This window comes from Pipra filicauda, unplaced genomic scaffold (genome assembly GCF_003945595.2).
Source record: "Pipra filicauda isolate LSUMZ 115617 unplaced genomic scaffold, ASM394559v2 scaffold123_size2130275_pilon, whole genome shotgun sequence".
Lineage (NCBI taxonomy): Eukaryota > Metazoa > Chordata > Aves > Passeriformes > Pipridae > Pipra > Pipra filicauda.
In genome coordinates, this window is record NW_024103696.1 from 763,605 (window position 1) to 779,374 (window position 15,770).

The 15,770-nt window shown below is 36.4% G+C and overlaps 1 protein-coding gene across 2 annotated transcripts in view; it reads left to right on the plus strand.

Annotated features, from left to right (window-relative positions):
• Positions 1–15,767, plus strand: part of LMBRD1 (LMBR1 domain containing 1) — a 73,289-nt gene extending 57,522 nt beyond the window's left edge. The window contains exons 14-16 of one of the 2 annotated variants that reach the window (XM_027713253.2): positions 2,094–2,169; positions 13,587–13,678; positions 13,836–15,767. In XM_027713253.2, coding sequence (XP_027569054.1) covers positions 2,094–2,169; positions 13,587–13,678; positions 13,836–13,955 — 288 coding nt within the window. In that variant the 3' untranslated portion in view covers positions 13,956–15,767. The remainder of the gene's footprint in view (positions 1–2,093; positions 2,170–13,586; positions 13,679–13,835) is intronic. The other variant, XM_039388965.1, reaches the window with a different exon arrangement.
• The last annotated feature ends 3 nt before the right edge of the window (positions 15,768–15,770 follow it).

Consider the following 15,770-nt stretch of genomic DNA (forward strand, 5'->3'; position numbering starts at 1 on the left):
GCTTGGGTTCACCTCTTAAGGCAATTTGTAACATCTGTTAATCAACCATGAGTCTCTTCATAACCTTTCACAGAGTTCTATCCACATCCAGGCCACCTTCTCAGCTTTCTAGTGAAATCATAATTTTGCCCATACTCAAGTATAATTGCTATTTCCATTCAACTAGGTCAAAGGTTATTTTGCATTTGTGTGAAAGAAAGACCATTGCTTGCTGATGTTTGTACCTAGTGGACCTTTAGGACTTGACTGACACAGAGAGGAATTAAAAGGCCAGCATATGCCATGAGTGACACTGATACCTTTGCTGCTCTGGTCCTTAACCAGGGAACAGTCACTTTCCTTCCTCAGCCATCACACAGATAATTTGTAGGAGTGGACCTAAACTGCAGGACCCCGAGTGTCTCTGTCAGCAGTAGGAATCCAGAAGTATCCCTTAGATGGCCAAGTGTGCAAACAGGTCTTTTCAATTTCTTGATCCTGAATATAAAGCAGGAGCAAATTATGTTGGTGTTACAGGCTGTAACCTAACCCATTATATGATAGCTTGCTATTTTCTTAAGTATTCAAAATGTGTCACCTCTTACAGCACACATGCTTGAGTGCTGTACTTGGTTTTGTCTCTTGCTTGTCCTTGATGCCTCCAGTTTTCAGCCTTGGACTAGGTGGGATAACAGAACACTAGAGTTCTCCTCCAGCAATACTTGTGCTAAAAAGTCTTAAATTGCAGGAGTGTTCATGGAGAACAACACTGATGTAAGACCTAGAAAAAAGCATAGATGTTATCAAAGAAAACCCATAGGTTGTATTTGAAAAACCCCACTATTAAAATACTGAAGTGAATAAAGATAAGGAAGGTGAAATTTTTGAAATGACCATGTTGTGATTGACTGATCTATGGATTTTGTATGCCCTGTGTAATTGTGTGAGGTACAATGCTGTCCTTTGAAAGAAGCACTCTCTGAGCAGTGTAAGCTGTAATGGTGACAGCCAGCTGGAATACATCCCAGAGATGGGCCACTACTAAATGTACACTGAATAACTGAAGTTTCATGTCTTCTGTTCTTTTCCTATTGTTTCTATCCATTGTCCTCCTACTTTTGGTTCCACTGATTCCTGTGACTAATCATACTCCTTTGGGATCCATATTTTTTGAGGCAGTAGTGGTCTCCACACTTCCTTGTCTTTGCATTAATCAAAATTAACTGGACATATAAACTGCTGCTATCCTAAAGGATCCTTTAGGACAGACACTTGGTTGTTTCTCTTGAATGTTCACAGTGAAGGCTGTATTTGCTTAATATTGATAAACTTTCTCAATTAAGCTGTCAAAGAGACAGTTTTCTGTACCAGCTTGTACTGATTGCTGGTATGTTTTCTCCTTCAGTCTGAAGGAGAAAAGGTGTTGACCATTACTGATTTCTTTAGAGGGCTTTCTGTTTAGGAAATCATGAAGGTGAAAGTAGGTATGAGACCCTTTAAAGTGAATTAATGTATGAAGAAATCACTGTAGTGCAAAGGACTCGGCTAAAATTATTCACCCTTTCAAAAATGTGGTACATAAAGAGTTCATGTCAGTCTCTGAAAGGATTGGGTTTCCAAAGATTTGGGCCACTTAAGCAGGCACATTTGGGTTCTAAATTGTTAACTTCGGCGTAATTTGTCTTTTTCCATTTCGGCTGTCTAAATGTGTTGGATATTACCATCTGGCCTTTAGACCGGAAGAGAATTGCATTCGGTATCATTGTGGAAGCCTAATATTTTCATAGTGTCTTTAGCACCAAAGTTGAGTTTCAGATTCCTTTTATGGACAGTTAAAAGGTTTAATTTCAGAGATGAAATTTGATTTTTGTGTCTTCAAAAAGAACACAAGCTATATTTTTTTTTAAATGAAAGGGTACTTAAAAATGTTCATGTTTTACCATTTACAGCTTACTCTACATATATTGTTCAAAAAACAATCTGTTTAAATATTGTAAGAGTTTTGTCAATGCAGTTTTGATAAAATTAAAAACTTATTTGGAAATGTATTTGGTTTGGAGACTATCATTGGACGAACATTGCTGATAGACTAATTTTCCATATTTATAATGCAGAGTAATCAGACAATTGATGGCCAACCAAGGAATGTGACATTTGTATCTAAAGACTGTGATGCAGATGCACCTGAAGGTGAGTTAAATATATTTATTTCTTATATTTCTAATGTGATAGATGCGTGGTTGTTTGTAATAAGCAACTCAATCGCTCTCTTCATGGCTTTTATTTGCTTTGGTATAATATATAATAATAAGCTATGATATGTAGCTAAGACCAAAAAATAGCTTCCTTAAAGCTTCCTTCATTTGAAGAAATGACCGTTTTTAGTAGAACCTTTGGCCAACAAAGAATTCCTCTTCACTTTAAAATGTCTCATTTGCTTTAATGTGTATGTACAAGATGTTGAAAATAAATCCGAGCTGGTGAATAGCTTAGCATGGGAAGTGTCACTTCAGTGTATATGTTTACCATAGAAATGTCCAGACAAGTATTCTATTAAATTTCTCAATGTACTCAGGAAAACTAAGATCTGAAATTAGTGGAACTGGAAATTCTTAGTGGAACTTTACAGATAAGAGTTATGAAATTTTGATGAATAGGTAAACATGGGCTCTTCCATGAGCAACACTACCAGTGGAACTAGACCTCTTAAATTATTTTCGTGTAATCCTCTTAATTATTGTTCCTTATAATATCAAGTATAACTCTTGCTCATTTGTGTTATTAACCATCCCTTTTTGACCTTTGGGCAGAAGATTATGGATATTATAGAACTGTGAGTAGTGACTATCAAGCAGATAGGTAATTCTGAAGTGTTCCTTGACTTTCCATCTATGCAGGTCTTAACGTTGATATTTTTATTTGTTTTTAGAGAGACTAGTAACATTTTATTTGGTATTTATTTGTCTTTGAAACTTGAGTAAAGGCGTGAATGAATTTTAGCCTGGTTTCATTAAAAAAAATACAAACTAATTGAAATCATACTGGATTTGTCTTTTCCAGTGTTACGTTTCACCTTCTTTTCCCTCTGCATATGGACAGTTTTTTCACAATTTGAAACAGCTTGAATTGCACCAGCCATTGCAATACTGATACTGTTCTTTAAGGTCACAATCAATTATATTGATTGCTTTGATCTCAGCAAAAGATTTATGGCCTTCAGAATGGTCCAGATCTTTTCAGACCCAAGCTTTCAATTGTTCTTACTCTGGCAAACTTTCAACTCCTCTGTATGAAGAGCAGTTGTATTAAGTGTGCATTTATATACTTAAAAAATGTTTGATAATGTTTGATAATGTTTGTTAACTATTTTCTAATTGATTTTCTATCAATTGTCCTATATTCTCCTCTTATTATCAGTATTCTGTAACTCCTGGGTTTTGACTGCTTCTAGAAGATCTTAACAGCTCCTCAGGTTTTTTCCTACTTGTTATTGGACAAGATTTTGTACTAGTGGAGATAACTGGACCATTAGTTCTTTGTTTGTAATCTGTTAGGCCATTGTCTCCTTTGCAAGGTGGTTCCCTTGTATTTACAATATCTTCAAACTGAGTATGTATGTATTAGTCTTATTCCTGGTGGTTCATAGCATTTCCCAAGGGGAATGAATTTGTCTCCTGTCTTCCCTCATACTTAAATCATTCATCCATTTTTTTGATTGCTATCTTTAGACTTAATGCAGTTTCAAGTGTTTTTCTATTTTGACAAATATAGTTGTTCAACTCACATTTAGGCTGCTGTATCTTTGTGATTAAAATAGAAACTTCTATTTTTGGCAGAATTTAGAAGAACATCTGTTGTCTTTCAAAATGAGATCACTTTGACCAAGTTGTATAGGTTTTTATTTCTTGTGAACAGCTTCTTGACTTGGCTACTATTTGCTGGGAGAATATACTCAGTGGCATTGATAAAGCTCATTGGTCTTGACTTTTGTGAGAGAAATTAAAATAGTCTGATTTCCTCAGATTTTGCTGCTTAATTATTTCACTCCAACCCCAGTTCCTTATAAACATATGAAATTGCACCCATACTTGATTTTTTGAATACTTTTCGTACTTTGATTTTCTTTCCTAATTTACTTTAACTAAGGGAGACAATATAGCTGATGCTTAAAACTAGTCTCCTGATGTGCTGAATACAAGAGTTGGTCTGTGTAAATGATGGCTTTGATTTGTCATTGTTAACGTGCTGTTGCAGTGGGAATCTTTGAGTCACATTCCCCCTTCTTTATAGGAAGGAGGTGGAGAAGGTGTTGATATGCTGTCCTGTGCTAACTTAGTGTAAGTAGAAGATGGATGGGTATTTCTTAAATGTGAACGTTAATGCAACGAAAAGGCTATAGTGGAGTTGTATTAACTGCAGATGATAGTCAGGCCACTCAAATGTTTTTATAAATGAAAGAAAACTTTATTTTGTAATACTAAAAAAAAAAGTTGCATTAGTGAAGACACTTTATTCACTGTTTCATCCAGTCAGTTTTAGAAAGTGGAAATGTAGTGGTTGCCTTGAAATACCTGCTGTTTGTAATACCTAGGAACAAAACTAATGAAAATAACTGTTTTAGATGCTACTCCTTTCTGTGATCAGACAGTATCCTGGCAAGTGAAACTTATTTCAGAAGTAGAAACTAGACTCTTAATACAATTTTCCTTGTTTTTAAGGATATTAGACATGGGCAAAAATAGATGCAAATAACTTTAAGTTAAGATAAAGGTGTTGGGCAAGCACTTGCAGTTTGAATTGCCTTCTGGTTTATGTAAACCATCGAACTGGAACTAAATACAAATATTGATTTCTCTTCTCTGCCCTTTATTTTGTTCCATTTAAACTGAGTTAATTCTAACAGGTGTTTTTCCTTAAACATGAAACAAACTTTTATTGTCTGTGCTGATAGATAAGCTTATAGCAATCTGCTGTGTTATTGAATACTCAAATGCTGCAGATATGATCTCTACTTGCTGTTACTAAGTAGATTTTTTTTTTTCCATCTGAGGTGGTAGAATAGACCTGATCTTCTTGTAACAGCTAATGCTCTCAAAAATTTTGATGTCATTAAAACTTTAGTCTTTAATGGGCAGTATTTCCTACAGATTTGTTTCAAACTAGTGTCTGGCTTGGTCAAAGGGACAATTACACGTCCTAGGGAAACTTAAGGCAGTTAAAATGCCATCTTATAAAAATGTACTCTCAAGTATTTATAGCTAGATACATAATTTGTACTGTTTTAGCATTATATTATTTGCTTTCATGCAGCAAAACTCGTCTCTACTCCTGATATGCAGGAGGTGAATCTGTTTTATACTCAATGCCAAAGTCTGAAGTAGCATAACTGCATGAAACAGAACAGAAGCCACAAAATAATAGGGTAGGGTGCATATTACAACTAAAAGTATCTTTTTTTTAAAGTTATATTTCAACATCTTGCACAAGTTTTGTGTTCTGGTTAAATTAAACTTTTTAAAAGCTTTTTAAGTAGTCTTTTGGAGCAACAAATTTAATAAATTTGTTATAGACAAGACACTAATTTTCAGTGTTCGATACAGTTGGGCAAATATCTCCTTTGATTGTTGTTTTCAAGGCCTAATGCCAGCTGAACTGTTGGGCCCACAGTTCAGTTATTTGATTAAGACTCTTTCACCTGGACTAATGCACTGAAAGCTTGGTATAGGTTTAGCTAAACAGGTTAATGAGATTAATGTAAATGAGCAATGGCTCAGCTACAAGGCTATATAAAAGACTTTTCCCAACCTTAGTTATGATATCTGATAAACACTCTCTACCTCTTTCTAGACAAAAACAACCCCCTAAATTATTTTTTTTAAGCATCGTGCACTTTAAATGCACAACATGCTATGAATCCCCCTTGGATTCTCTCACTTGTTTCACTGGGGAAATGAGCCTTACCCAAGGCCTGATAAATGTGTGGTACAGTCTGTCTGCTGGACCTTTTTCACAGACCTGCACTGACTTGGAGCTAAATGTCAAGGGGGAAAGAAGAAAGATTATCTCAGTTTCTGAGGCTTTGAACTGAGAAGGTCTTACTGAGTTAACTAGATCTGCGCCTTTTTCCAAGACACTTTTGTTAGCTAGAAGTCAAGAAGTTCAGAATCTCAGGCTTTATTTTAGTGAGAATAAAGATTAGATGTAGACATTAGTCAAGCTGAAAAGGAGCCCCAAAGAGAAGTGCCAAAACAGGAGCATATTCTTTGTTTCTCCTTTAGAGAAATCAGGAGACATGCAAAGGGAAACTAAAAGCAAATTACTCAGAACCTTCAATATTTTGTAATTTTGTATGAAGAGCTGTTTGACTATAAGTTACCACTTGCAAATTGTTGTTTTAAATTAATTAATTTGCACAATTACAAAATGTTTCACATAAAACCTAAATGATGATTTTAGTGAGGACTCTGTCCAGTTTCCTTTTACTTTAGTGAATGACCTTACTAGTACTTTGCCCTGAATCTCTATGTCTCAGTTTAAAGAGTCTGGAATGTTTGCTAAGGAGGATGAGTTGAGATGGACCAAACTCCTCTCTCTCAGCAATTGTAAATCCAAAACTAAGAGACTCCAATCGAGGAAGTATGGAAAAAAGGAAGAAATAACAACCCTTTACTAAAAGATATACGTATGTTGGCAAAGACAGTAACAGAACACAAAAAAACAACTAGACAATAGTCCTGTACCCAACCAAAAAGTCCCCTTCAAAAAAAAACAGTCTGAGTACTTCTCAGGGGAAGGGAATAGAGGGAAAGAAGGGCAGTCTACTTCCCACAGAACGCACCGCTGTCCTTGGCTGTTGGTGCTCAAGGCTCCTCTTTTTCTCCCAACGAGCACAAACTCTCCAATGTAATCGCAGCAGGTTCAGGCTAGAGGCAAGGGCAGCGTGCAAGCAAGCTGAGGCAAGTGGTCAGAAATGACCAGGTCGAGAGCAAGAAAACCGACCTCAAAGCTTTTCCAAATGCACACACAGACTCCCCGTCTCAGAGTAGAGAGAACCACACTGTTCTCCCACTTTGTGTGGAAGGCAGCAGAAAAGAAAAACTCCTTCCTCCTCACTGCAGCCTCAGATGGGCCATTAGCTGGGAATGCAGTTCTGCCAACCAGCTCCTTTGTAAAGCTAATTTCCCCCTTCCCCTCCCCGTTCAAACTCTCTCTTCTTAGAGTGGGGCAGGGGAAGGAAAAAATTCCTGGTTGGATTTCTTAGAGCAAGTAAAGTTATGACACTCTACTTATGCGTAACACTATTGAAGTCCTCTATAACCATAAGTACTCAGTATAAATAAACACAGTGGTGCAGGTCTGACCACAGAAAGCCCTGTTTGGCAGCTGTAAACAGCATGAGCAGCTAAGAGTGCCATAAATATCTTTTTGCAGTGCATTGTTCATTGACACGCAGTTGTAGATACATCAAGTCCTGCAATTTTTTCTGCACCCCACCACCGTGGACAGATATGAACTACCCCTCTTCTCCCTCCAAGTAATCATAACTGGAGAGAGATGAGGCTGCATTTTCTAAAAACTATGAAATGTTAAATGACAGTAAAGTAATTGCACAGTTTCTTCTTGGATCTACATGCTACTTCTGTTTCCTGTTGGATTTAAGCCCAACAGTCAAGTGAAATGCTCTGATATTATCAGTACTTTGGAATAAGAATTGAAGCTCCTTGTAAAGGATTGAGGGGTATACATCCATTCTTAAAAGCAAGTAATGAACCCTTTGAGTAAGAAACCTACCAACACTGTCTACAAAATGGCCTTTTAAATAAAGGCAGTTCTCTTAACAAAAGAAGGCATAATATTTGGCCTCTAAGTAGCAATTCCACCACATCTTTTAATCACTGAGAAACATTAATTGCAGCATGTATTGGAAATATTTTCAGTGGCTGGATGAATGACACTGGACTGGGCAAATCCTTTCTGAACCGTGAGGGAGAAACTTGACTGGATTACAGCCACATGTATCCTAAATTGTGTCTAAAGAAGACAGGAATAAAGCTGTTGTTTTCAGAGCATCACTGATGAAAAAAATCACAAATTCACATCCAACTTCTTATTTAAAAGAACTTGGCATCGCATCTTTTGACTCTTTAGTCATGATCATAACTGTTTTTCTTCTCCAGAGAATAAAGAAGGCATTTCAGCATGGAAGGTTGCTCTGCTTTGTTAAATGTTTCTTTGATTGTCAGCTGCCTGTAAATACTTCTGTCTGCAGACAGAATATGAGGTACTCTGTAAGGATATAAAGAGGTCAAGATAATTCTTTTGAAGTATCTTCTTTCTTCCCATGTTCCAAGTTCTTTTCATGTAGCATTATCTCAGGATAGGGAAATCAAGGAATCCTTCTTTCCACAAGACACATTGTTCTTTAAGTAATCAGATGAAGACAGTAGAAACAATATGACAAAATTAGTTAACCTTGAAGGTCAAGTGGTGTACTGTAGTTTCAAGTCTGAACTAGTGAAAGTTTAAGCTTGTGCCAAGTTGATACTCCAAAATGTTATAGATAGCTAATGGAAAAGGTTTTGATTAGTATCGAAATGATAGGTTATGCTGTCCACTGCTTGCTTTCTGGAATTTTACATCCACGTTCATCCCTAGGGTATTGACTTTGATGCTTGTTACTAGCTAGGTCTTTAAAACAAGACTAATTTGCCTTTAGTTACTGAAAGGAGACTCAGGAAATGCATCTTGCAGAAGTTCAAATTTAAGTTAGCACTTTAAAGGCAAGAAGTAGCAATTATGGCTTGTGTTTGAACACATCTGGCCACTGTTGTAATTAACCTAAATTGTACACAGTGTTTCAAAAGGTGTCTAGTTTCAACAAAAACACTGAGAACACTTTTCTTCACCAGGCTGAGATAGGGGTTTATTGCTTCTCTGTGGAAAATGGGTATTATCTCATTGGAATTAACATGGCTTCAGATCTTAGTTATTGGCTAATGCTGTACCTTTGCACTATACACATGGCCTTGTAGAATTAGTATTTTCTTCACTTGGAGGTATTTAATAAACATTAAAGTCAATTTATCCTTTAAAATTATGAAAAATGAGATTAACAGGTTTAGCTCTTCAAATCTCATTAAATGGTTTTCACCTAGTCTGTTAATACATGCAAATCTTGGCACCCTTGCAGAATCTCTGTAAAGAAACTGAAATAGAAACCTTATAGCTGGGTGCAGTTTTGCATTATAATGCCATAACTGTGCGAAGATGAACTCCAAATTTAAAATGGCCAAAAGAGGACTGGTGGGAGCTCTGAGTGTATAGAGGGAAGTGGTGAAAACTCTTGTTACGTTTAGGTAAAGCTTGTTTGTGCTTTGTTGATTCTGAGATCCAGAACCCTCTTTCTGCAACTAAATCTTGCATTCATACAAGAATGCAAATCCTGTTCGTACAAGTCACTTTGTTTAAATCTGAGTGTTGGAAAAAATAGTTATGTGACCCAGATTGCTCAGTAGGACATGGTTCTTGTTATTTAGCATTCAGGAACTTTTTTCTTTTTTCAGCACAAAATCTTGGAGAATCTTACTGGAAGCCTCCTTATGCTATAAAGCCCTGCTAGCCCTGATGGGACTTGCGAGTTCTCGAGCCATTTAATGTAAAAGTTCATAATGTGTAATTATCATCAAGAAGTTGTGTGGCTGCTGCAATTGTTCATGTAGTGTAAAGTAAGTGCAAATAGCTGCTGGTTATCTAGGCTTTGTAACCTTTGTTACAAAATCAGATCTGACTATTTGTTATAAAACCAGATTATTTACATTGATTACATCACTTTTCTGTCTGTCTAGTTTTATATCAGGTTGTGCTTGATTTGCAAATACACCATGTGAAGTCTCATACACAAATTACCTGCAGCTTGAAGCGCTGAAAAAAGCAGAGTTTGCCTTCTAGATAATAGCTTGTCCCAAAGAGCTTTTCCAGACTCCTCATTACTCCTGTCTTCAAAGTTCCTGGCTTCTCCTTAGCCTGCTAAATCTTTTCCTTTGTCAGGATTAGATTCCAAACCTACTGAGCAGCTTTTGTTGAATAAGGTAGCTTTTTGGACTAGGCTTTATCCACCTAGACTTTTGGTCTCTACAGGTCTGTTTTAGGTGCCATCTCACTACCACTTCCAGCTGAGCAAAGAAAGCCCACACCAAAGCCAAACAATTGGGAATTAATAGCAGGCAGTTTTTTGTGTGTGTATGTTAGACATAGCTATCTACAGTCTTTTAAGATCTATGAACTGTTGTTTAACATCTGAGTGGTTTGATACTCATGCTTCTAGTGTACTGTAGTGCTTCAAAGTGCTGTCAGCTTGAAATGTTGGAAGCTTAGTGATTACACATCTCTTTAAGTGGGCAGCTATTGTAGCTACATACAACCAGTTGAGAGATATTTTCAGATCTTGCTGTATGTGAATAGTGTGTTTTCCCATATACTTTCCAGTCTGAAAAGAGATCAAAGATGTAAATTTTTCGCAAAATTAACCTTGAAGCAAGTGATGGTGAACTCTTAAAGACTTGCATTATTGTGAAAGCTGAGTGATGAACTGAAGATTTAAGCAATTTCTGGGAGAAGTTAGCTAAGGGAAAGATCACTGTTATAGGATGCCACAACCCGAAAATTGTAAAAGCTTTGTATGAGAGATTAATTTTAACTTGTGAAACCAGTGAAGTAGCAGCAACAGAGAAGCAGGACTGTGAAGTGCAAAAGCAGGCTCAACAGATGAATGAGGTTACTGTTACTTTTGTGTGTATGTATATATCTCACAGCAGAGAAGAATGTGGAGTAAGTGGGGATGTGCTCAAATAGAATATGCAAGAAACCACTGTTGTAGAAACTGCTGAGTAAGAGATACTAAAAAACAAAGTCATTTTTCCCTGTTTAGTCAACAAGAAAACAAAGAAATACTGTATTTGTGGCTGAGGCAGCTGTTGCTGCTATTCCATGAATCTCTTTCCAGAGAAAGCTGTGGAAATAATACGTGAAGTAGAATCATTAACATAAACTTCTGTGGGCACTGGAAGTCCTTGAATGACCATAACACTGAAATATTGATAAAGATAGGTTGAGATCATAGGTACAAGACAAAAAGGGAAACTTGAAATTACAAAACTTTTTATATACTTGCTAGTATCTGAAGGCTGCTGAAGCTTGCTTTGTCTGGTCCATCTCAACAATTTGGTCTGTGACCAAAACCGTTCCTAGAAACTGTAAGAGGCAGCTGCTTTTTGCAGCACAGCTTTTAAGTAATTCACAGCAAGAGCTGTATGAAATAAGTGTTCTTGGATACCTGAAGCCATGTCTTCAATACGTTTAGGATTTGAAATATGCAGTGCTTTTATGTTTTAGCAGGTTTTACCTGCAGTAAAGATGCAGGTTTTCTTTTGGCAGTAGTTTTGAGTGTATTATAGGCAAAACTAGTTTCTGCTTGAATTTGGGTATGTAAACTTAATCTGTCTGTGGATGACATTCTCACTGTGGGTTTTCCATCCAAAATGCCATTGTCAGTTAGATCTGTGTTGTCTCTACATCTACGTTTGTGTAATGATTTCAGGCACACACAGGACCTTAAGAGTCAGTCTGGTCCAACACCCCAACAGGGTCAAGGAGAACAGTTTGCTCAGGTCCATCCAGCTGCAAATGTTTCCACAGACAGCAGCTTCAATGTTTACCCATGCCAATGGTGAACCTTCTCCTATTATGTAGTTGTATCTGGTCAACCCCCAGCCTGCAGTGTTGCATGGTGTCTCTTTGTTCCAAGTACAGGGCTTCTGTCTCTGTTAAACTTTGAGGACTGTTTCAAAGGACTTGAAAAATAGGTCTCTCCTAAATATGGTCATCTAGTGTGTTGGTTCTCTGCTCTCCTCCCAGTTTGATCTGTGGATTTACAGAGGGTATTATCTCTTTCATTGTCTAGTTGATAAACTGAGTCATCAATGAACTGAAAACAAAAACAGTTGACTCTTCAGGTAGTAATGACTGTTAGTACTTGTCATTCTTTGTTTAAAACATTGTTTTATCTTGAATCTTGGCTTTGTGCCTTGGTCAGCACTACATAATACGCTGTATTTTTAAAGTGATGGCAGTTAATCTGTTGGAGGCTTAGTAACTTTCCATGTATATTTCTGTTCCACGTGATCAAGATGTGCCAGTAATTTTCTCACTGATCATTCTGGATAACAAGTAGTTATCCTAATTCAGGTTGTTCATTATAACTTATGCTAAATTGGGTCATACAGAGGAATAAATTGATTAAGAATGTTGTGTTATGTCAACCAATTTAGTAATATATTAGTTCAGAAATAATAGGTAAAAATTAGTTAGCTGCTCTTGTGACACATTGCATAGAAATGTTTTTTCAAGGTCAAACTATTCTAAAATATTTACCGTCATCTACTTAATCCAATTACAGTGAAGAGTTATCTGAAAGTCTTTTAGCTGTTTTAATTCAGGTAACCAGCTGGAGAGCTGCATATGGTATTGACAATACTATCTGCAGTTATGAAGCATCTCCACTTTGTCTGCATTTCTTACTTAGATGGCTGCTGAAAGGTAAACTGTATAACTGTATAAGCAACCTATCGCTCAGAAGTTTAGAAGACAGGAAGTTCTGTACTTCAACTGTACCTGGGGAATATTTCCAAACCTATGGTCCAAACTGAGGGAAGAACAGGCAATTTGTGTGGCTTACTTTCTCTAGTGTTCAAATTGTTTAGACACGAATTCCTGCTCTGAAATGGGCTTTAGGTGGGGTTTGAAGCATTGTAAGTAAAGAAAAAAATCTTGTTATACCTTAGCATAAACTCAGTGCACTCCTTGCACTGGAGAGGTTCAACTGGCTCATGTGTCCTGCTGGCCACCCTGACCTGATCTCTCAAATGTCACAGGTTCAGTGTCCCATGCAAACCTTTATGCTCCCTGTCTGCAGTGCTGAAAATGCCTGGGCAATTTGATTCTTATTTTTGTTAGAATCTGCCTCTTAAAAAGGAAAAATGCAAACACATCAAAAAATACATGTTAGAGGAGTAAGGTTTAACCATGTTTTTAGGTCTTAGGTACAAATAAGTCCTCTCTTATCTGGAGATAAGTCTCAGTACATATTGGGGTTTTTTGGCCTACGTCACTCAACATATTGTAGTTGACATTGATTATGCAATCCTGGTAGAGGCGCCTTTTTTTCAGAGTCCTGAAATGTATGTTTAATCCAAAATCTGCTTTGTATCTCTTTATGGCTATGGTTTATTTAAAATGGGAAGTGAGTTCCATTTGGACAGATTCTAGTTAATAATTGACACATCTGCAGGAGAAATTGTACCCAGTGGTAATGGGGTTACCTGTGTAACTTGTAACTTAGTGTTACCTGTCACAGTCACTCTTTGTAACAACAAATGCCGGTCTTGTATACCTTCGTGGGAGAGGAGAGTCAATGAGATTTAATGAGTGTAATTGTTCTGCAGATCTGAATACTCTCTAAAACTGCTAAATTATTATCCTATTATATTTGGGTTAGCTGATTTATTTTTTTTTTGTTCTATGTTAATCAGTACTATTTCCTTTCATTTTAGATCAGTGTATTGTCACTCGAACGTACCTCTTTCTTCATAAGTTTTGGTTCTTCAGTGCTGCCTATTACTTTGGGAACTGGGCATTCATTGCAGTAAGTACTTTTAGAGATCACTAAATCAAGTTGGATAATTTACAGTAGTTGTTATTGCATCATTTGCATCACCACCATGCTACTTTGTTTTACGTATATTGCCCTTCTGTTCCCCTTAATTGAATTAACAGTAACTTTTACTACTTAAAATTTGCAGGTCTTTTTAATTGGATTAATTGTTTCGTGCTGCAAAGGCAAGAAATCAGTCATTGAAGGTGAAGTGGATGATGATGATTCAGACATGAGTGATGATGAACTGTCTGTTTATTACCATTGATATCCTTTTGCCTTCAAGATGAAAAAAGTGTAATTTAAAGTTATGTTGAAAGTCATACCTATGTGGAATTTGTATCCAAATAAGCATCCTTGCACCTGTAAAGATAGAAGAAATAACTGTAATCACTTAAAGAGGTAAAAAACCTGAATATCACTTTTTGAGTATCACTGTTAAATGAGAATGAATATTGAAGCTGTTTGAATAATATATAGAAAATATTGTTTTATGATTAAACATGTATGTAAATTTCTGATGTATAATTTGATGAACTGTTGTAACTATTTCATAATTCATTATGCTTTTCTGTTAACTTAAGTTTTCTTAAATACTTTCATGCTCAACATGTAGGACTTTTTTATGCATAAAAAAATTAGCTAAAATCCTGCAAAACAGTGCAAATATTACTGGAAATATTTGGATGAGATTTATACTTTTGGAAGGGTTTGACTTTTGCATTAGTTTTGCTGGCATTTCTGGGATATCCATACAAAACTATAGCTAATAAGAGACTGTTCTCTAAAGTATGCCAAAAACATTCACTTAGGTGGTGAGTTCCCAGTCCATGAAAAATAAGTAATTTTCATACTATTATCCCCACTGAGTTACCATGGGAATCCTTGGGTAACTATGAGGTGGCTTTTACTCTATCAGAGGAAATCATTAGTGTAAATTACAATATTCAGCACTGTTGCAGTGTTTTAGCACAGTTCAGTTCTGAAACTGCCAGGTGCCTGATTTAGTCATAACTAATGGAATAATTGAGATGCAATTAATTTTTAACATATTTTTCTCTTTAATGCAAATTGTCTAGTTTGAAGTTTTCTCTCAGTATTTAATGTAAATGTTGTCAACTTGTTTACAAGCCAATATGTTTATATAAACACAGTTCATAAATATTTTTGTCATTCGTGTTGTTTTTGTAAAGTAATCCTATTTTAGCTATATAGTTACTGAGCTATATTTCTAAGGCTGGAAAAAAAATCTTCAGATAACCTTTCACAGACTCAGAAAGAGACATTGATTACAAATACAGGGTTTTAAACTTCTAGTGCTGCCTGAGGGACACTATAGTCCATGCAAGGCCATGGAAATGTAACTTACGTAGTCTTTTTACAAGACTAATTGTTAAATAGCTATTAAAATGTGGGGGAGTTATTATGTCCTGTTTGCATGTTTGCAAACACTAAAGTTATTTCAAGAACAGTCTGCCTCTTCCTGCAGTATTTCAGAACAACAGGGTCTCGGGAACTTCTGAATTTTAATTTAGCTTCAGTATTTGAGGAAGTCTTAGGTGAGTTGCTTAGTTAATGCATGAACACAGGGAACTGATATTTGGAGTTTTATAGGAAGAAACAAAACTGAAGTCTTTGAACAAGCCTTCTGTGCCAGCTACTCCAATAGCATAAATGTTGGTGGCAACCTGGAAGAATGTCTGTTGTAGGTTATCATGAGCTACAAATATGCAGTCAGGTCTGTTCAACTAATACCAATCAATCAATTTGCTGCCAATGAGACATTTGAAAGGACACAAACGTATTCAAACAGTGACAGTAGGTACTGGAATTTGACTAGTCAGTCTGAACTCCCTTTGACTAGAATTAGCTGAATACTATTTAAACATGACCATTGGTGAAACTTTCAGGGAATTATTTAAAAGAAGTTCAAGTAACTCAAACAAAAGGTGGAACCTGATTTTGGCTGTCTGGAAGCTGCATCCAAAAGGTAGCAGGAAGTTGGAGCATACTTATTTGTGGATGCCCTGATGGAAAATTTACACGAGCTAATTTAAATAAAGGTAGCTGTTCAGATGTCCTC